General features: G+C 45.5%; 1 protein-coding gene across 6 annotated transcripts in view; it reads right to left on the reverse strand.

The window, feature by feature from the left end:
- Positions 1 to 252: 252 nt before the first annotated feature.
- Positions 253 to 22,965, reverse strand: part of LOC147905340 (poly(ADP-ribose) glycohydrolase 1-like) — a 56,632-nt gene continuing 33,919 nt past the window's right edge. For 2 of the 6 annotated variants that reach the window (XM_087379547.1, XM_087379557.1), the window contains exons 8-12: positions 16,125 to 16,245; positions 15,676 to 15,924; positions 8,086 to 8,229; positions 769 to 831; positions 255 to 679 (exon numbers count right to left, since the gene is read on the reverse strand). In XM_087379547.1, the coding sequence (XP_087235673.1) occupies positions 512 to 679; positions 769 to 831; positions 8,086 to 8,229; positions 15,676 to 15,924; positions 16,125 to 16,245 (745 nt within the window). In that variant the 3' untranslated portion in view covers positions 255 to 511. Of the gene's footprint in view, positions 680 to 768; positions 832 to 8,085; positions 8,230 to 15,675; positions 15,925 to 16,124; positions 16,246 to 22,965 lie in introns of all 6 variants that reach the window. The other 4 variants (XM_087379564.1, XM_087379579.1, XM_087379571.1 and 1 more) reach the window with 4 other exon arrangements.

A 22,965-nucleotide genomic window follows, 5' to 3' on the forward strand; every position in this document is an offset into this window, starting at 1 on the left:
TTTGATGATCGTCATTGTCATGTTCTGTTTTTGGTTCCATTCTAGTAGTCTCTCACCTTGCCTTCATGCGGGGGTGTTGGAATATGAAGCCGAAGTGAGTCAAAAATGTGTGTTCTAGGTGGTCTAGGTGGTGTTTTATAGTCTAGTGAGTCCTAGACGTGCCACGTGTCATATTGGGAGATATCCCATAGACATTGTGACTTTCTAGAGTCTAGTGTCACACTATGTAGTGTTGTACTTGTCTTCAGTCAAACACATCAGTCAACATCAAGCTATCAATACATTGTGAGTATTTTGGTTATTACCTTGCACTTGTACTTTCTTTTCTTTCTATTTTGCCTTTCATTATGCTTTCCATATTTCCATTCCACTCCTAGCTAGCTACCATGTCTCTTTAGAGAGTAGTTTAAATTTCAAGTGTACCTCATAGGACTATGACCCACAGGTATATTACTCATGATGCTGCATACAGTTTGATTGCCTAGATCTATATTTTCCTGGATGCTGTCTTCTATTCCACACTCCAAAGGAGCTCCAAAGGAGGTTCTCTCGCATGAGGTAAGATCCAATCAAATAGGCCCTGACAGCATTCTCCATTTAGTTGCTTCTCTCCATACTCAATCAACAATCCCCATAGTTCACCAACAGACCATTTCTCATTTATAATCCAGTCTGCCAGCTGCAAGCATTGAGTTCAGTTAGTGGCACAATAGCATAATGTACCTCACCAATGCATTTACAAATATGTTAGGTCTACCAATACCCCACCTGTTGTAACTTCTGCCCATGAGATCCACCAAAAGAGAAATAATGCAAGAACGGCCGCTCTGCCTACAAAGAAAAGAAGACAAGATCTGTGTTACCAAAATGTGCAAGGCATTTATTAAGACAGTGCATTTAATATTAAAGGTCATGTTTGCAGGCTAAGCAATAGACTGAATATGCCAAAAATATTACCGTTGTAATTGTATAAGGACAATCTAGCCAAAATCAAAATATTCATTCAAGCAGTGCAAGCCGCATAAGAGTAAAACATGTAATATGGAAAAACTTGTTGTGCAATATGCTGCAGAAACATTATCATTTCCAACAAAATATCGATTGTGTGCCTTCATAAGTTTAGATGGTAGATGAGTTTAGCTGCAATAAAGAAGAAATGGACAAGGATTCTGTTTTGTGGTAGCAGACGGTGAGAAAGAAAGAAAGATTCGATATGTCTATGGAAGGTCAAGAAGGCCTACGAGACCAAATGAAACTACATCCGATGGAAAAAAACACGTCTACATAGGCATATAGAGGTGTCTAGTACACCCCTCAGAGTCTTCTGTCAAACTCAAACTCCGACTGGAGAAAGGACTACACTCCATGTGTCTCAGAGTTCTCTCTTATGTCATTATGAGCAATCTGAGCTCCAATTGGGGTGCCTTGGATGTGGTGAGAGCTCTTGGGATTGTGTCCAGTCTTATGCTGATCTGATGTCTCAAGAGGATGAGCTTAGTTCTCGGACTCGCCGACAATCTTATATCTTGGTAGGCTCTTCTCTGATGAAGAAGTCTGTGATCTCTTGTTCTTAGGAGCCATGTCTCAACTCCCGTAACACATCTCATGAGGCCTGATCTAAGTCCAGTAAATAAACAAGCAATGAAACCTCCCCCAAATCTCGTAGTGGCTCGAGCATCTAATCAAAACGTGTTCCTCAGTCTTCACCTCCTGCTTTCATAAAGGGTGCATATTCTCAAGTCTCTAAGGTGTCATGTGGCTGCAATCTCACATCTTGCCTCTATATGAAAATCTTTGAGATGAGGTCCTAAGCTGACTTAAGGCTATCTGTAGGAGGAGGAATTGCTCTCTGTAGAAGGCCACTTTGTGGCATATGGTTGACTTGGGGCTATTTATATTCAATGGTTGTATACCTATCATGAGTCATTCTTGATGACCTCACGTATAAGAAAGGACTGTCTAAGGAATACTCATATGGAGACAGGTGGTCACAAACATGCCGTGTCAATGAAAGCATCCAATGACCCTTGCATACCAACACTGATCATAGATGTAGAAAGATCCCTCCATGGTAAATTTATATCTGCCTACCTCCATCGGCCAATATTGTCGAACTCAATCGAGATATCTCATAGTCTAGAATGAGGTGTCAAAGTGTAAATGTCATGCTAATACAATCTACGAGTGTTCAAGAGCATCTCTTCCATTATGACATGACATGTCGCATCTCAAAATCCCTCCATTCATCCTCTCTAATATATATTACCCAAAAGGCTCCTCCATATAGGACTAGTCGGACTACAGAGAATAAAAAAGCCGTGACTTGGTATTAACATGTTGGAAGTGTGCTTGAAAAATAGTTGCTCCAATCTCGATAGTGATGCATGTCCTCTAGTTAAGTGCACCTATATCGCCGGTTTCATGATCTGACTATCTCATTCGGCTCCCGTGCAAGGATAAATGAGTCCTATTCAATCTTATCTTCATTGGTATGAAAGATATCACCTTGGTTTTCCCTAGGTTTACCTTCATATCCTGGCCCTCACAAACGCTTGTAGGGCTGCCATGTATCGCTATAACCCCTTGTCTGTGTCTCAAATAAGTACAACATCATCAGCATAAAGCAAGATGGAATTGAGAGTCTATGCAAGTGTCGACCTCTGTCTACCCCCCAGATGTCCATCAAAGAGGCCAACGCAACATCACTGTATGGAACGAAGAGAATGGGGATAGTGAAGAGGAGTGAGGGGTAGAAGAGATGCATCATGGCACAAAGAGTGAGAGCACAAGTGAGGCAAAATCCATTGTATTAGAATGAAGGAATGACCTCCATTTTATAGAAAGAGAGGATGGTGTAGGCACCTCCCCTATATCAGTGGCAATCAGTCCCTACATCAGTGGGACCGGCCTAAATCAAAGGAACCTCCCATGTGGGGGCCTTTGGCTTACATCATCACTTAGGTCACACACTAGACACATCATAACACTAGATGTGCCTCTACAACACACACACACACACATGTGACTCCCTTAGATGCACACATGCACCATAGAGCAAGCCGTTGATCACACTTATCCCAACATACTCCCCCTCAAGGGTTTGCCTCTTGCAATGTCAAGGATACATCTAGTCTCATAGTTTCTCATGCCATCTCATGGTGGTCACTCATGGCCATCTCATGGTGGTCAAGGATAAATCTATGTCTAGGATCTCATGCTAGCAAAGGTGCCCAAGGGTCAAGGTTCACAAAAATGGGATAGACCAAACACATATCACATGGCCTACATCATATGGTGACTAGAGGTGATTTACAAAAGACAAAACATATGACATTCTTTTTGAAGTACTACTCCAGGCAGAGAACCTCAAAATTTGACCAAGTGATGATAAACAAAAATTCAAAGACAAGTTGCTCAAAAGGCAAAGTCCTTGTCTTCTACCACAAAGTTGGATGCTTCTTTTGCTAATGGAGTTCTCTCTTCAACCATATTTGACATAGTCCTCTTTTTCTCATTGCAAAACTTTTCAGAGTGATTATTCTTTCCACAATATGAGCAAGGGTTGATTCTATAACAATCGTTCTCAAGGTGATTGTTTTTCCCACAGTGTTTACAAGCCTTGTACTTGCTCTTTGAAAACCTCACTGCAAGTGCCTCTGTATGCATTTTGCCCACTCTTAAATTGTTCTTCCTTTCCTCTTCTTGTAAGGCACTAATGATGCCTTCTAACGAGGGTTGAGGTAGATTCTTCAAAGTAGTAACCACATAGTCAAAATCCTAAGGCATGCTCTTTAAAAGCACTGCCATAGCATCATCCTCAATGACAGGGGAATTAATCGAAGCTAGTTGTGTCATAATACTTCTCATAGTGTTGACATGGGCAGCAACATTATCTCCCTCCATTCTAAGTTCAAAGAACTTAATTTTTAGATTTAATTTGGAAGTATGAGAGCTAGCACCAAACAATATATCTAACTTGTGCCATGCTTCAAAAGGGGATTCAGATGTGAGATGTGGTGTACATAGTCATCACCCAAACCTAATGCAATGATGGCATAGGCTTTCTCAATTCTCTTTGCATCTGCAGGTGTAGAAGTAGAGTCAGTGGCTTTTCCTTTACCTTTTGTTGTAGTTGATTCACCTTCCTGAGAGGTTTGAGTTCCTTCCTTGACTAAGTCCCATAGATTCTCCTTCATAAGCATAAACTTTATCTTCATCTACCACGTATGAAATCCTTGGCTATTGAACTTGTCAATTTTATAAGTAACCATGAGAGGGTCTTACCTTTGTTAGGCACTGTCTACTCTCTTACAAAATGACTAATCTTGTGGAACAAATAAATCTCCCTCACCATACAAATGTAGATTGCTAGAGATAAATTCAGAGAATCCTAATTGTTTAGCATACTCATACCGTGTTCGCTTCTCCCAAAGTTTCTTGGCTGGGGTCTTCTTCACTTTGAGTTTTGTCCTTCTTGTAGTCTCCTTCAAGTGTTTAGCATTTGAAGATCCCTCAGAGCTTGCCATTTTGACAAAAGATCAGTCTTAACTGAATTTCAAACTGAAAATACATTCTCTGAAATGTACTTTGGCATTACTTCAATCCTCAAGCATCACTCTAGCATTTACTCTAGCATCAAATGTCCAAAACTGTCAAAAATGCATTGCAGTAGACTAGCTCAACTTGGAGGACACAATTGACACAACTGAAGAAGAGATTGAGAGGGCTTTCTGTGCAAAACTAAAGCTTAAATATCAAAGTAAGTTCACCACAAAGCATTGCTGAAATAGTGTGCCTTTCTGTCTAGGAGAGTTGCGCCTTCTTTGATTGTCTTTTCTCTTATTTCTCCTTGCTCCAGCAAGCATTGGCCTTCAAAACTCATCAGCAGCAGGCTCTAGGCATGGACCAGCTTGTGCTAGGAGGGCTCAAGCAATGGTTGAGCAGAGAAGCAGAATCACGCGTTTTTTCGTCAAAGTTTGCTTGAATCACTGCAAATAGAATAATTCAAATCTAGGGAAATGCTCTGGGCCAGAGGGACGCCCCATTGTGTAGAAACTCCAGCTGGAAGGGCTTGGCAAAAGTCGCAAGGAATAGGGAGAACACTAAGCCATTTCTGATAAGGAAGTAGGAAGAAAGTTCAAAAAGAGGTGTTGGAGAAGATGATGAGGTGGCACTACCAAAATGAGTTATGCAAAGCCTACCAGCTCTAATACCAAATGAAGAGGAGTGAGGGGTAGAAGAGATGCATCATGGCACAAAGAGTGAGAGCACAAGTGAGGCAAAATCCATTGTATTAGAATGAAGGAATGACCTCCATTTTATAGAAAGAGAGGATGGTGTAGGCACCTCCCCTATATCAGTGGCAATCAGCCCCTACATCAGTGGGATTGGCCTAAATCAAAGGAACCTCCCATGTGGGGGCCTTTGGCTCACATCATCACTTAGGTCACACACTAGATACATCATAGCACTAGATGTGCCTCTACAACACACACACACACACGTGACTCCCCTAGATGCACACATGTACCATAGAGCAAGCCCTAGATCACACTTATCCCAACAGATAGATCGCAGTAGCATTTCTCCAATAGTATTGCTCACCTCCTTAGAGAATCCCCCTACACGAAGCACACTCTGAATGAGACACTATCATAGAAGGCCATCACTGCCCGTGTGAAATCATGTGCAATGCCTAAGGCCCAAAGTCGTGAAATAAGATGAGGATCGTGGTACAAAATCAAAGGCTTTCTGAAATCCATAAAGCAACTATATACTCTGCTTTCAATATCTAGCCTCCCTCTAAGAATGAAGATGTGACCTAGTGTGGATCGATCTTGTCTGAAACTTCCCTAGCCATTTACGCAAATGACGTGGTGGTCTTACTATCCTGAGGCTCCTCAGCTCAGGGTCTTCAGCAACATTTAGATGCACCCCATACCTTCTGTGAGACAAATGACTTGAAGATCAACCTTGGTAAAACCAAGGTCATGATCTTCAACACATCCTGGGCCGCCATGCACAGAGAGCACTTTACCTTGGTGGGTTGCCAGTGGAGGTGATTGCGTCCTACACATACATTGTGGTCCTATTCTCTAGCCTGACTTTTACAATGCGACCACAATTACAAGCTTGATTGAGCAGAGGGTTATGCAGCACTGGCAAGACTTGAGTAATAGTGCTTTCATTCTCATTTTCAGGACCCTCAGACCAAGACTCTTCTCTTTTACTCTTTGGTCCAACTAGCATGCACGTATATCCACATGGCTTGCTAGGCACAGTATTCACATGAACAAGCTTCCCCCCTTTTAGTACAACATGGATGCACCTCTTGAGTCGATCCCACGAGATGAGATTAACCGTATCATTGAGTTAGATCTCCTCCAACTCCATACATCTCGGACTTGGAGGGGGGAGAAGCTCCCCACCAAGACCCAGTTCTATCGCGACCACTTCCTAAAAGTATCAGAGGAGGGATTCATCATCAGACCCCAGTATCTCGAGGACAGCAGAGTCTCGAATGCATTAAAGATCGCCATTGGATAAATGCGGGTTTCATCCCATCAGCTGCTGAGGATTAAGACAGACAGAGCAGCAGGTATACCCAGAGAACAATGGATCTTGCTGATCCAATTCCATAACCAAGTCTGCATTGGGCTCTATCTTCTTGAGATGCGCTGACACAAGGAGATTCTACTACGACAGATTAGAGAGCAGCAGGAAGCTACAGGATACAAGGACTAACCAAGCACAGCGACATGTCACAGATTTTTATGGATTTGAGTCAGCTCCAGGACACAGCGGGGTGGAGGAGGAGGAGTTCGCTGATATGGGGGCAGTTTGGATCGCCGAGAGAGTGACGCAGAGACCACCCGCGACACGAAGAGCGACTAGAGCACACTCTATTGAGGTCCGGCCTATCATGGCTTTCCTGTCCACCCGAGTCGAGGGGTCACTCTGAACATAGCCCAGTGGGTTCAGAGATCGAAGAGACCGCGCACCCGCCCCCCACCACCACAGCGTGAGACATCCTGACAGACACAGATCTGAGATATTTTCGCCGCTCACAGAAATGAGCGGGAGAATAAGGTAGAGCTATGCTTGTGTAGGGGGCTTCGAAGGCCCTTGAGCTAGTTGGTTTTTGGATTTACTGAGCCACCATAGTCCCAACTCTCAGCCCACTTCAGTTAGTACGGGATTTGTAGTTGATTTTTGCTCGAGCTATCAAGCTCTTTAGATCAGTACAGTACTCAGCAAGGCCCTAGCGTGCCCTTTGCTCCAGCCCGTTGAGTCTTGTATGTTTGTGGTGTACTTTGTACTTGGTCTCATAGACCTACGAGGTCTCCTAAAGACGTTAATACATCTCTCTCTCTCTCTCTCTCTCTCTCTCTCTCTCTCATAGACCCGTGAGGTCTCCTGAAGGCCCCTTGCCCCTCTCAGCCCCCCGCCCCTCCTCTCAGCCACCCCCGCCTGCTCTCCAGCCACCCCTCAGCGCCCCGCCACCCCCTCGCCACAGCTCAGCTACTCCCACTACCCCTCAGCCAACCCCCCCCATCGCGACACCCCTCTAGCCCCCCCGCCTGCTCTCAGCCTACCTACAGCCCCCCCGCCACCCCTCAGCCACCCCCTCGCCACCCCTCAGCTACTCCCGCTACCCCTCAGCCACCCCCGCCTGCTTTCCAACCACTCCCATTCTGTCGCGACACCCCTCCTAGCCCCCCCGACTGCTCTCAGCCTACCTACAGCCCCCTAGACTGTTGCGCCTACCTACAGCCCCCCCTAGCCTACCTAGCCTACCTTGACCACCCTACAGTCCCCCGACACCCTCTACAGCCCCTAGCAGGCCTGAGCTGCCTGACTCTCACATAGCAGCCTATTGGCTGCTCTCTCCTGGGCCGACACCAACAGCAGCTGATTGGCTGCCTCTCTTGGCCAACAGCCCCCCCCACAGTCTTGACATCTGTCCCTGACCTGCAGAAAATCAAGAAAATCAAGAACATCAAGAAGAACAGGAAAAAGATACAAGGGGCAGTCATCCACTCCTATGAAACACTGAGGCAAGCAAGAGAAGAGGAGACATTGTACCGGCAGCTCCGACCTACAGCCCCACCTTCTGCCACCTCCATTGAGCTCTCCCGCTCCCCGCCTCTTTTCAGCCCCCTGGGGGTATCTCCCATCATGGGGAGGGAGCTCATGCTCCCACTCCCACTGCCGCTCCTGCACTAAGACCTGCACCGAACACGGGTCAATCAAACGAAATGGGAAAAGGTGGCAAGGATATAGATAAAGCCGCTAAGAAAGATGACAACAAAGCCAAGAAACAGACACAGCTGAAACTGGAAGATGTGAACACACGCTACAACCGCAGTGGACTCGGAGTGGACATCAAAGCAAAGGCGGGACCCACTTCTACCTCTGCCTCAGCTTCAGCCACAACTTCAGTCTCAGCTTCGGTCTCAACTACATCCTCATACTCGGCCTCAGCGCCAACCTCAGCTTCAACCTCAGCGTCAGCTCTAGTCCCAATTCCAGCTCCACTTTCAGCTCCACTTCCACCCACATCCTCTACAGTTACACAGCTACTGGCGCTGATATACCCCTACCCATGACATCGATTGCCCCACCCTCCCCTAGGATAGAGGGGTTGTCACTGACACCATCTCCTCCATCTCTCCCTTCTTCTCCCGCTACAATTCTCTCTGATTATGACACCAACTTTGGAGGGGTCATACACTGTTTCGCACTATTCGACCTTTCTCTCCCCTCTGCCTCTCAGTCAGCCCATGCTCCCACACCCTGCTGGATCTCCTCCTCCAAGCCACTATCATCCCCATACCGCACCCATCTCACCCAGTCGTCACCCAACCTCCAGTCTCTTCCTCACACTTACACGCCACAGTCCTTTCAGTTTCCGTTAGAGCACGGACGAGCTGACCCATCAGAGGCTTGGCAGTACTTGCTGATGGAGGTTCAGAGCATTTGAGAGCGCGAGAGGGAGCTGTCACACTTCGCACAGGAGCAGACACGCTTCACCCAAGAGTAGGCACGACTCATACAGGAGCAGTCTCAAGCTATCCGAGTCTAGGCTGATCTTATTCAGCTCCGCTACGCCACTCTTCTGCCGCCTCTACTCATGCTATCTGTGCTGCCCCTGCCCCACGCTGCTCTGTGCGTTGCTTCTCCTCTATGCACTGCTCTGCCCATTGTCTCCTGCCCATGCCCTCGAGATGGCTGCTGCCTACAGCTGAAGCTCGTCCTATCCATCTGCGCAACCCAACAACCAACAGTACGATATTTTTTTGAAGGGAGCCTATGCCATCGACCTTCCAACTATGCGCACCTACGATGCCTCTACCTGCCCGCGACCTTCCTGTGGCCTGCGTGCTATCGACTACTTGTGTTTTGATATGACACTCCTACTCCAAACTACCTCAAAACCCTAATTTTTGCCTTCTTCAATTTTCTGCTCAAATTTAGAATTTTTTGGTCTTTTCAGATGTGAGGGCTCCCGAGGGCTGTCAAAATCCCTCCATGTCAAAACTTTTGAAAAGCCCCAAATTTCAGAAAACCCTAATTTTTTGCTAAACCCTAATTTTTGAAATTTAGGGCTTTTCTGATTTTTTCATTCCTTGAGCTGTATAGAAGTTCCCTGCATGTAGACACTTGGGAATTTCGTCATTATTTTCCACTTCACTTGGGAATTTTGCCCCATTTGGGCATAAGTACTCCAATTTGAGCCTCCACTCCGACATTGGTGACTCACATCCGACCATTTTGAAAGTCATGCCGTGATCGCCCTTGGTAGCGGCTCCTATGGCCTTCACCGACACATCATTAGAGGGCATCCTCGCCTGATTCTTCATCGACATACTTCATCGACAAGGAGATGTGCACTCTTGTGTGGCAGCTACTTCGGGCACATGGGTTCTCTACCCTTGCTATGCATAAAATGAATGAAATCTTTTATATTTTTTAATATGTTAAAGGTTCTCTGCCTTGAGTAGTCCCTCTAAAAAGGATGTTTGAAGAGTTAATAAAGGTCCTCTGCCTTGGATAGTCCTCCTAAAATGATGTATTTTCTCTTATATATTTGGTATGTGACTCCATGTTCCTAGTTAGTCCCTAGAGTCAAGAAGGGGATGTACTGTGGGAGCCATGTATTGGCATTGATAGGGTCTAGTTATCAGGCCTGGCATATGAGTTCCTGGATGTTGGCGCATTGGTCTTCTAGACCTCTGAGTTGTTCATGCATCCATGCTGAGACATGAGCCTCTTGAGTCATGTTTGGGACGTAAAGCCATGTATGATGTGAGTACTCGATCCAACCTTTGAACCATGCTCAAACTTTAGCCTCTGAGTTGGCATGGGAGCCATGTCTAGTTCAGACATTGCACAGTATAGTAGTCCTGTCACTGTCATGTTCTGTCCTTGGTTCCATTCCAGTAGCCTCTCACCTTGCCTTCATGGGGGGATGTTAGAATATGAAGTCAAGTGTGAGTGTGTCCTAGAGTTAGGTGAATTAGGTGTGTGAGGTGGAGGTCTAGTGACCTCACCTATGATGTCAGAAAAGAAGGTTGCCCAGCCTATAAATGAGGTCCTTGTACTTGCTTATGAATCATCAATCAAAATCTGCAACTGTTGCCTCAGATTCGTGCTTCGTGTCTCTCTTCCTTTCTCCTTGGTTCCTTCATTCCCCACACTGAGGCTACACCAATGGCAGATGCGCAGGCCTTCGTGACCACTACCCTAGGGGCGACTAAGCACAGGATTGAGAGAGCATGGCAGGTTGGGAGGGAAACCAATCGAGAGCAGCCCCTTATCATACGGTTCCATGACGCCCAGGCACGACTTTTGGCTTTACGTCGTAGGTCAGCCTTACGAGGCCAACCAGCGATCTCCATGGGCGAGGACCTCACTCCACTACAGGTTGAGGAGAGGCGTTTTTTGTTGCAACAGCGGGATCAAGCCCGCAAGGAGGGGAAGTGGGCAGAAGTACGAGATGGACGACTCCTTACAGGCCCCCGTCGGACACCCACCTCTCCTCCCGCATAGGGAGGCAGGGTCTATGAGACCCAAACATCCGAGACTCTATCCTATACCCTCTGGAACTGTAATGGTACCTTATGGTCAGAACTAGGGAACTTCTCGGAATCCTATACAGGGCACGACATAGTCTTTTACACAAAGACACATCAGAGTGCAGAGCGTCCACTACCAGTAGTCAGTGGGTATACATGGGAGTCTGCCTACAGAGATGAGACGAGGTATACAGGAGGGGTTCGAGGGTCAGGAGGAGTCGCAATCCTTTACAAATCTACACTTTTGGGGGCCATCTCAGTGGAGCAGAGAGATCCACACTCTAGGTTCCAGATTCGACACATGGATAGCCGGGATTTGTTTATTGTAGTTTAATACTTCCCCCAGGAGACCTCCCGCTTTGCCAGAGATATTCGAGGGGAGGATGAGACATCCCCATTTGCTGCTCTTCATTGGTCCATTGTTGACTTCTCTAGCCGCAGGAAAGTCCTCCTAGTTGGAGACAACACGAGGACAGGCGCTCGTCAGGCACCACTCCTCGACTTCAGGGATGATTCCACTCTACTGCCAGACATTAAGCTTGAGGAGGCAGGTATGCTACGAGTTTCAGCTGACAAACGAGGAGCGCTCACATCTTATGGGCAGGCCCTATTAGACCTCGACAGGATGCATGATCTCATTATCTATAATGGTCTTGACAAATGGCCCGCATCAGGTTGCTTCACTTGCTTTCCACATGGGGGAGGCTTCAGTGTTGTAGACTACATCATGGGATCCCCTGCCTTCACATCTCGCATCACTGACTTTACCGTAGCACCTCTCCCTCCAGGGGCTGATCATACCTATCTTTTCTTTAGCACTTCTACACCCCGCCGCACAGCACTTTCTACCCCATTGAGTTCTTACTCCACCTACCATGATATACGCTTTGATCACGATGACTCACCTACTTACTCTCACCGTATGTACATACTACTCGCATACATTGACTTTATACCCCTATTAGAGGACCGTGCTGCCCTAAGCAAAGCAAAGCAAAGCAAAATAAGAGGGCCATTTTTGCTTCACCGTAGAGCAGCACTCTGCTCTTCACGCCTTCCCCCACACCACCCACTCCACCTGCCCACCACCACCTGGGACCGTATCTTGTAATAGCTGGTACGATGATGTGAGGCTTTACGCTATGAGCTCAGATTCGAAACAAAAAACAGCCTTCCGAGCAAACCAGAGACGCTACACGAGTACCGTCGTCTAGTACGTAGGAAGAAACTTGACTTCCTGCGCCAGAACGAGGAGGAGCTACTGAACATTATGTTCAGTAACAACTCTAAGGACTTCTGGCGGAGATTTCTAGAGGGACGTCCCCCCCCCCCACTCACTGACACTCAAGTGTGGTCTAATTATGCACGCACGCTCTATGATATCCCAAATCAACCAGCCCCTAACCTATCACATATGCCACGCCCCACATCCTGCACGCTCTTCATTAGGGGGGGGGTAAAGGATGCCGTAATTAAATGTCATAATGGCCGAGCGAAGGATCATGAGGGACTATGCACTGAGTTCATTGCATATGGGATTAACCTCCTAGCCCCGATCTTAGCCAAGCTATTTAATGAAGCTGTTTGCTTGGGATTTCCACACACTTGGACCATCAACACTATCTCACCCATCCACAAGGCAAGGGATCCCATGAACCCGGAGAACTACATGACCATTATGATTGGACATGTCATGTCCAAGATTTATGCATCAGTACTTGATTCTGAGGTCAGCAGATTTGCGGAGTGTCGAGGCTCAAAGCAGTGGGACAAGCCGATTTCAAGCGGGATCATGGGACCATGGACCACATCCTCGCGCTCAGATGTATCATCGAGGAGGCGAGGGCAAGAAAGCAGAGAGTTTACTGTTGCTTTGTGGATTTCCGCAAGGCATTTAACACTGTTCTGAGAGCCCGCCTCATACGACACCTACAAGATTTCGGTTACGACCTGGAGATCATTTGGACTGTCATGGCACTTTATGAGCGAGTTTCAGGCAAAGTCGGGAAAAGATCTGGATGGACAGACGAGATCATGAGCACTATCGAGGTCAAATAAGGATGCCCATTATCACCTACCTTGTTTGGCCTCAACATAGACGAGCTCGAGACAGTGATGCAAGCACAAGGTGCGGTAGGTTGCTCTCTCGCGGGCACGTTGATCCGGATGTTACTTTACACAGATGACGTGGCTCTCTTGTCTTCCTCAGCAAAGGGGCTCCAGAGACACCTTGACGCACTACAGTTCTTTTGTGAGTCTCATGATTTAAAGGTAAACTTGGATAAAACCAAGGTTATGATCTTCAATACATCTCGAGCCGTCATGCGCGATGAGCATTTCGCATTTGATGGGTCCCTTGTTGAGGTAGTTTCATCATACACTTATTTAGGGGTCGTCTTTTTCGGACCCATCTTCACCATGAGACCCGCGATGCAGGCGCGCTTGAGCAAAGGATATGCTTCATTAGCTAGATTAGAGAGACAGTGCTTCCACTCTTACTTTCAGGATCCACGGACCAAAGGGTTGCTTTTTGACTCCTTGGTACGCCCAGCAGGAATGTATGGCAGTCCATGCTGGGGCCCAGACTTGTCGGATACAGAGTGGGCCAGGGTGGAGCGGCTACAGGTTCTCATGTTATCACAAATGATCCGTGGTAAGCCATCCGTCTCTCACAAATCATTCGGGCAGAGTTTGGGTCACCCCCATTACAGTTAGATGATGCATTTCAGATTATCACGTATCTGTACCAAGTCGGGGAGTATGAGGATTACACATCTGGGCGTAGCAAGATACCATGGCCAGCACTGTCCTCTTCTATGGCACTTGCAGCAAGAGGAGACCAGAGGTGCTAACATAGGCTGCAAGAGTGGAAAGGGGAGCTGGCAGGTCCGCGAAGACGGGAGGGGGGGCAGTTTGAAAGGAGGTAGCAAGGATGGGGAGGAGGCTGAAGCATGGAGTGGGGAGGGAAGAGAAAAGAAAAGAGAACGGGGGGGCGGGGGGGGTTGCTGCTGCGGGGGCTAGGAGGTAGAAAGAAAGAAAGTATATTATAGTCTACAAAAGACCGAAAGGTCTATGAGACTAAGGAAACCAGAATCAGTTAAGGACTAGGTGGGCTTCAGCCATGACTCACCACCCTGCCCTACCCCCTGTCGCCTAGCAAACCTCGGGCAGGCCTACAGACAAAGCTTGAAAGTTGCATATAGGGGTGCTATAAAATTACATACTTGAGAACTTCCTTAAAGAAGATGACCTGAAAATCGTCCTATGCGACAACCTCCACATGCAATCCAGCACTCTACTCATTAGAGGACTACCGCAAAACACCAAAGACTACAAAGATTATATGAGTAGCCGATAATTAAGCCATCTATCAACATGCTTCTTGTATCTTAATGTAATCCTCCCTTAGATGTTTCGCAAACTGGAGGGATTGGAAATTTCCAGCTGTTAAAACACTTGTAAGTAGAAACTGAACCTGAACATCATCACACACAATTGATAAAGTTTCAAAAACGTGTGTTTCATGCCTGCTGGGGAAGATAGAGAATAAATTAAACATATAATAACAATCTTAAAGGGAAAAAGGACAGCTGAGATTATTTACATCATCCTCAATATAATCTCTGATACTGCTGTGAGGCCATAGATTTGTGGGTTGCCTATCTGCTGCTTGAGGTTTTAAATTTCCCGCTCTAGTGTACATAATGCTAGCAATAAGCCGAGGGACGCTCCCCCAAGCTTTCTTATTTGCTCTTGCTCATGAAATATATTTTTGCACAAATTCATCCAAGTTTCTCTTTTATAATCACCGAAACGTTTCTTTTTAAATAGCTACTTGTAAAGGAGGGTACAACAGGGTCCAATAAAAAATACAGTCCGTTCAGATAAATCACTTACTGCTACATATAAAATTGTGCCACATATAAAATTGGTTGACCATAAGATTCAGGTAACAAGGAATACATCTGCAGTTCCCAACCCCTATAGAGCCATGCTCGATTATAGAGGTTCACCAAGCTAAACTATAGAGGTTCAGCCAAGCCAGTCATTTTTGTTTCTTTTTCAGAGGTAAAGATGGGACACCAAAATTGTTCCAACCTTTCATTTCTACCAGGTGGGAGAAACTTTTACCATGACTCAATAATTTCCTGGAAGAAATCAAAAGCTTAGACTTGAGGAACCACAGCTCACACTCAAATCCAATGTAAATCTTCAATTTCTCCATATGGCATGCTATCATGCAAAATGAAACAGGAAGCTTCCACCCTAAATCCAGCTGAATCAAGAAGCTAAATCAAGATCAATGCCATAGTGAAAAGATCAAAAGGTTTTAAGCTGCCTGCAAGTCACCGTCCTTGTCAGACTAGTATATGCACAATGAAAAGGCATCCTATAATTGCACAGACTACTATAGCCTGACTTCAACCCTAAGAATTTCTAGAAGGACCTTGCCACTAAAATCTCCACTCATAAAGTAAAGAAAAATGAACCTTTCATTGACTTTATCTGTTTCAAATTACTACTAGAGATAGATGAATTCCTTTACATCCAGTGGACTATGGGAAATGTTTTACGCGATTAAAAGCCATGAAGAAACCTGAGAGGCAGCTATCCACTGCATGAAGCTTTTGAGCTCAACATCACCACCAAAGGCTCCACAGCCCCAATTTCCAGTGGCTATCCCCACTGTAGATCTTTGAGTTGGGATAGGAAAAGGACTTAAGTGCATCTCAGGCGTTTCCCCCAAGAATGTGTTGGCCTTCCCTGACCTCTGCTCGTCAACTTCAACTTCATTGCCAGGGCCAGGCATTTCTTTGAAACATGCTGCCTCCATAAATTCATGTTGCTGACATGTGAACAGTAGATCAAAATTGCATCAGATTACTCAACCACCGAAGTTTATCATTAATAAAAACAATACATGCCAGAAAAATATTTCAATGTTAAATGAAAGTCAAATGGAACAAACAAGTTGAAAATCTCCTGAGATGCAAAGAGGAAAGACAAAAAAGCTTCCACTTAATGTGATGGCTAGATGGCACATACTTGTAACCCTGAAAAATATGATATTCTGTCATTTGGTCCATCCCTCCATTGGTTTGTTAGGCCAGTTAGTCCTTGATTTCGTGAATGATCCAAGAACCCACAAAAGGCTTTGTTTGTTTCTCTGCAATCAATAATGTCAGTTGAAGTTTTCGTTATTCTAGTAATGTTTCTCCTCTTGCTTTTCTATATCTTTTACTTATCGATTTTTCCAATTATAATATGACTTATGATGACTCAAACAGAATCTATGCTAGGCATTGAATGCATATGTTGTCAAAGAAGGAAATTATCTAGCAAGTTGCTTTGGAATGAGCAGTATATGATTTTAGTGATGTCCGCTAAGGACTCAACACAATCTATGCAATGGATGTAATGATCTATCACAATTGTTGTGGATGATTGAGGGAGTTTGTTGAATTTATTGAATTAGAATAGCATGAAACATGCATGCCTTCTATGCATAGAGAGAACCTTGTCAATCAAGTTTTGAGAAAAGTCATGCATTGAAACAAAAGCCTTTTATTATCACCAATTGAAACAAAATCCTGTCCTGCTAGTTCAATTGCCTCTATGCTTCCTGGCAGCTTACGTTTCTCTTTTGGTCAGCAGAGGCATGACGATCTGCTAGAGCACCTTGACAAGCTCTATGTGGGAGTCTAGGCCATGCATAGAGGGGTGTCCACTGGCATCTTGACAATTACAACGGTGTTGGGTCACTCCCCGGCAGTGCTAACTCTTGAGATGCTCGTACAGGACTCTCACGGACGGGAGTCTGTTTCCTTGCCAACGGTGTTGAGTCACTCCCCGGCAGTGCTAACTCTTGAGCAGCTCGTACAGGACTCTCACGGAGGGGAGTCTGTTTCCTTGACTCACTTCTATAGGAGGAGGAGAGACCGCATTAAGGTGGGATTTGTCTTCCATAGAGCGACTCAAGGAGCAGGACTCAGCCTCATATCGGCTTGCACACCAATACGAGTGTGCACGGCTTGACCTCCAGGCCACAGAGTCTCATAGAGAAGAGTTTTCATATCATTCCTCCATGGCACGATGGGGACAGCAGGGAGACAGGATTGTCCAATAATTCTTTCAGACCACAGGTCCTAGGAACACAGCTTCAACGGTTGAAGACGAGAGCGGGCAGATTCACTCACATCCGCAAGAGATTCTTGAGATGACTACGGACATCTATCAGCTGTTGCTTTAGGCTGAGGAGAAGTCCCCACAGGTTCTCGCTGTTCGAGAGGCTGTCTAGGCCCATATACAGCCGGTAGTCTCCCAGAGCATGAGCACACGGATGGAGGCACCTTTACCAACGTGGATCTTTCAAAGGCCCTCAAGGGCCTCCCATCCCAGAAGTATCTGAGGGAGGATATATTGACCCCAACCTCCTTTCACTGCTTTTGGAGGAAATAAGTTTTCTTGATAATATCTTGAAAGTATGTCTTTGGCACAATTTCATCTCGATTACAAAGAGTTCTTTGTGATTGCATATCAAAAATGTTACATTGTAAGATATCACCCAATGTTTCAAAGTCTCCATGTGGATATTTTAACTTTACTTCAGGATTGATTCCGTTTATGCTTCTCCTAGCTTTTCTGGAGGGCTGTTTTGACCTTCTAGTAAGCAACATCTGAACTCTCCACAAATCTGTCCGCTTCAAAAATCTTCTCTTTTGTATGCAAAATGGGAGGTACCTTCCGTTCTCCTGCCACAATTTCAAAGGGTGCTTTCCCTGTGGATGAGTGTACAGTGTTGTTGTAAGCGAACTCAACAAGTGGCAGAAATTGCTCCCATTTTGATTGCTGATCCGAAACATAGCACTTGAGAAGATCAAGGGCAGTGGAGTTTGGTTCTTCGGACTGCCCATTAGATTCAGGATGAAAAGAGGATGAGAAATTCAGCGTGGTACCCATATTCTCAAAGATACCTCTCCAGAAAAGACTTGTCATCCGCAGGTCTCTATCACTGACAATTGATTGAGGCATCCCATGAAGTTTAAAAACATGAGACATAAAGAGTCTTGCCATCTGGTCTGCTGTAATTTTCTTCCTTACGGGAATAAAATTAGCCTGCTTGCTGAATCTGCAAATAATGGTCCATATTCCTTCCGCATGCAAAATGGGAGGTACCTTTCGTTCTCCTTCCACAATTTCAAAGGTGCTTTCCCTGTGGATGAGTGTAAAGTGTTGTTGTAAGCGAACTCAACAAGCGGCAGAAATTGCTCCCATTTCCATTCCTGATCCGAAACATGGCACTTGAGAAGATCAAGGGCAATGGAGTTGGCTTCTTCGGACTGCCCATCAGATTCAGGATGAAAAGAGGATGAGAAATTCAGCGTGGTACCCATATTCTCAAAGATACCTCTCCAGAAAAGACTTGTCATCCGCAAGTCTCTATCACTAACAATTGATTGAAGCATCCCGTGATGTTTATACACATGAGACATAAAGAGTCTTGCTACACATGAGACATAAAGAGTCTTGCCATCTGGTCTGCTGTGTTTTGCCTCATCTAACATACGGGTCGGTACTCACCTCTGTCCTGCAACAAACTTTGCCTTTATGGGCTGCAAAAACTTTATGAACTTCTTCGCAGATTCCGTCTTACGGCCCTTTGACCTTGATGTCTCCTATGAGTTACCTTTGAACCCTGAAACTTTCCCTTGCATTAGTGCATAAGCGGTAGTGGCATTCTCAACCAACAGGGACATATTGGAGCCTCTCTGGGAAGATGGTGACTATTGCGGCAATGGAACCACTGAAACCGGCCTTCAATGAACAAAAGGGCACTAATCTTCTTCTACTTAGTCATAAACTTCATAAATAGCCACAATGCATGCTTCAGTCACTACAACCACTTAGCAAAACATAGAAACAAACTTCAACAACAACAAAGGTGAGGCTAGAATGCCCCTGCTCAATGAAAATAGTACACAGTGCACCCACTGGCCCCAAATGCCTTGACGCCCCTTACGGTATTTATGTAATGCTTCTCAATGGAAATGCTTTACAACAAGGGTTCAACCCTGCACTATTTCTCTTTGCAAATCCTCTACCTCTCTTCAAGGCATCTAATCCAAGTGCACTACTAGAATACCAACTGGCAAGGCATACTGCATCCACTTCTGATCTGACCCAACTGAGAGGCGTTCGGGCATCCAAACCACTGGCAACTGAGCTCAAGGCAGCCTCAAGGCTATCAAATGCATCCACACTGTCCTTAGGCCTTCCACTAGAATACCCTTGCCTCTAGGTGCTTGATAGAACCTGTAGGAGTCTTGAAAGGACTGCAAACAACACCCATGCCCTACAAAAAGCTCCAAAGCAAGAAAGAACAAGGAAAACCAAAACCTAGAACCAATTGCCGCTATCTGTGGCAGAGGGGCGAGCTCCTTCCTTGCACCTATCCTCTGACCAAGCTCCCCACAGGGTGCAAGTGACTTCCAGCAATCAGGATAAGAGAGAAATAAAGATACAGAGTGGTGGGTGAGCAAGAAAGAGCCGAAGAGGGTCTCGAGCTTGCAGATCTGCCCGAGAGCCTCAGCACCAAGATTTGGCCTTCAATTCCTCGCTTCAACCAGCCCATACAGCACCTCAGGGGGTTGCACCATGTTCCATATAGACTGCAATAAATGCCCGCCTTCCTGCCTTGGGATCTGCGATAGCCACCGTACAGCACCTCGGGATGCGTGCAAGCAAAGCTGCCTCGTAAAACCTGCCAAAGGAAGGGGAGCAGCCAAAGCAGCAGCACAACAGCACAAGGAGCTAAAAAATGCAACGAAAATGCAGCAGGAAGCTTCTACTAGACCTGCAAGCGTCCAGGAGGATGAGGGGAGATAGATGGTAGGTGGCAGAAGGGCATGCATGACAAATGGCACTTCTTTCTTGCCATTTTCCCCTTCATTAAAGTCCTAACCCCCATATCAAGGACAACGTTGGTTGTCCTTGGGCCCAACTTTTAGACCCCTCTTTAAAGCCTTTGCCTTGCCCCTAGGACCTAGTGGTGCACCTAGACTTTGCCCCTAGGAACTTCTAGGAAGTGTGCACTTCCTCTAGCCAGTCCCTCATGCCAAACCATTACTACATTTAACCATGGTTAACCCCAGGTTAAGCATGGGTTGAGTTACAAAGATACTTTACATCACTTTTCACGTCTCCCGTGACACTACCACTAGATATTTGGGATGCCAAGTGGGTGTGGATATCACCTCCCCCAGCAGTTTGCTCCAATCTTGGGGAACATCAAGAGGAAGGAAGCTCCACTACCTTGGATTTAGAGTCCAGTGCCCTTGCAGTGAATCAAGTTTTATTAGCCTCTCGCATGCTGTTGGTGCTTTTTGTGTTCTTGTATCAGCCAGCTCAAGAGACTAGTATAGAATTGTTTCTGGTTTGGATCCATTATCATCATACGTTTTCATGAGGGAGGCTTCAATATCATTGATCCTGACATCCAATACAGAGCCTTGCTAGACAAGCTGGCTGTTAAAGGACTCCTTCCAGATAATGAGTCTTGGAAGGATTTTTTCCCTCATGCGATCCAGATATACACTACCTACAAAGGTGATGCTAGGATAAGATTGATTGTCACGAATGCCCACATCAAACTCCCCTCATCTGCTCCATCAACAAAGAGTCTGTTCCACAAAATGGGTTCTTTGTCCTCTCATCCTAAGTCTCAGGAGAGACTCGTGTGAGGGATGCTTTGAGCTGTCACTAGGCACTGATAATCGCTGCCAAGAACTTAGGACGTTCCATGGGCTACTAAGGATGCCTCCATGGTCTTGAGAGAGTTTCCCTCGCCCGAGCATCACACTATAACTCAAGATTTTTGAGGCACTCTCAGCTGCAACGTGCAGATTGACACAACTATACCCCTTTATTGGCTTCAAGAAGCATATCAACCTGAGGGTACACAATTCACTAGCTAGGTGTACTCCCAAGCACAAGTATTGATTAGTAGGCTATTTACATCCTTTGGGACCATGGAGGAAAGATAGTTTGCTGAGGTTCCAGAGGGTTGGAGACCAGGCACGCTAACAGAGCAGGAGCTAATTAAGAATACCCTCCTCACTAAATTAGAGAGGTCAGGTCCTTGCTCATCCCTTGTCATGGGTCATACATTATCCTTGGTGTCTTAGGCTCTATCATGGATGTCCACTCCAAGACTTAAACACTTATGATGAAACTCTAGAGAGTAGCATTGGATTGACGTGGCATCTCCCTATAAATCACTATCGAAATCCCCCTCAATCCCAACAACCTCAACTAGGAAGACTCGATATGTTAAGTGGCAGCCATGACACCCTCTCCGTATGCAGAATCGACCCATTATTGGGCAGAAAACCCTCTGAATTGACCCATTATTGGGCACCATGAGCAGATTTTTTATCTACAGCAAAACGGGTAACAGAGTTGACTATGCAACTGGCAGATGTGACAGCTAGGCTTCAGGTCGTTGAAGGTCCTAGGAAGCAGGCAGTAACCTCCAGATTGGTTAATACAGCTTCATTTCTCTTCTGCATGATTTTTTATGAGGTTTTCACAGGAGGCTATCATGATTCTTTGTATTTTAGTCATACTTAATAGAACTTCACCATTTGGGGGAATTTTTTTTAAAGAAAGCCTAATTGCAAAGAGCTAAATGCACTCCGATTCAAATCAAATATATTGATAGATGATAGCAACCCTCTCATGGATATGCAAAAAGGAAGCATAATGAGCCCAATGAGCCCAATGAATGAAGAGAAAGGACTGGAAGCAAAGTCGAATTTCCTACTCTATCCACAAATGTGTAAAAGCTTCCACAGGCTTGGGGTCAGTCCCACGTGCATCCATAATGCAATGACATAATGGCAATGCACAAGACAGAAAGAAGACCAACATGGACTGAATCCAGGGCCTCTCAAACAAGACCCCAGGGTTGCTTTAAAAATGCAACAAGGTGCTCGTGGAGCCCAATCAGCTAGTATTCCAACTTGTGAGTATCCATATGGACTACTACGACTCCACAATTGCTTTTAGCAAGACAACCAGTCTAAAAAAGATAAGGTCACAAAAAGTATCAACCAACTTCTGAATGTATCAGATTGACTAGTTTCCCCAGTGTACATTAGATGATCAGACAAGTTAGAATGCTAGCAGGCAAATTGTGGTGCAGTGCTAAAATAGGGCTCATTGTTCCGAATATAGTTCAGTTAACAACCAGAGATGTGCGTAATGGTTAGCAACAACAATGGTTGGACTATGATCAGCCAAGTGTTACTCGTATAGTAATTGCATGTAGTGAAACCTGTCAGTTTCAATTTTATACAGGTTACTAGTTGTGCAGAGGGTTGGCATGACTCTATTAGCTTGAATGTAGAAGCCATCAGCTCTTGGAGTGTCATTTAAGGCAGCTATCCAACCCTGCAAGTAGTTGGAATACTTAAGGGCACTGTTAAAACAGGATCTCTTTTATATCTGCATGGTAACTGAGTTTTTCTCTACTGTGCTTTTAAGAACATAGTCTCTTGTATTCTAAGTATATTATCTTTAACGCAGTTCTTTTGAAGCTGTTGAGCTTATGAATGTTGGTCAATTAGAGCTCATAGTGTTGTATAACCACTTCCATGAACCATTATGATTATATAGTGTACGTGAATGATTGAGACAAGGCACAACAAGCAACGACCATTGCAGGGATCACACTTAGAGAAACAATTAAGAGCCCCGCCCTTAGAATTTTTTGAAGGTGCCATCAATGCAAGTGATGAAGCACTATCAAAAATAGGTCTATGTACATAGATCGCATGACATTGCGTGCCAAGGAGGTCATGCCTTTATCGCATATTCGCCCCACTGC

This window comes from Dipteris shenzhenensis, chromosome 1 (genome assembly GCF_047967505.1).
Source record: "Dipteris shenzhenensis isolate YYH24624 ecotype China chromosome 1, Dip_SZ_1.0, whole genome shotgun sequence".
Taxonomy (NCBI): Eukaryota; Viridiplantae; Streptophyta; class Polypodiopsida; order Gleicheniales; family Dipteridaceae; genus Dipteris; species Dipteris shenzhenensis.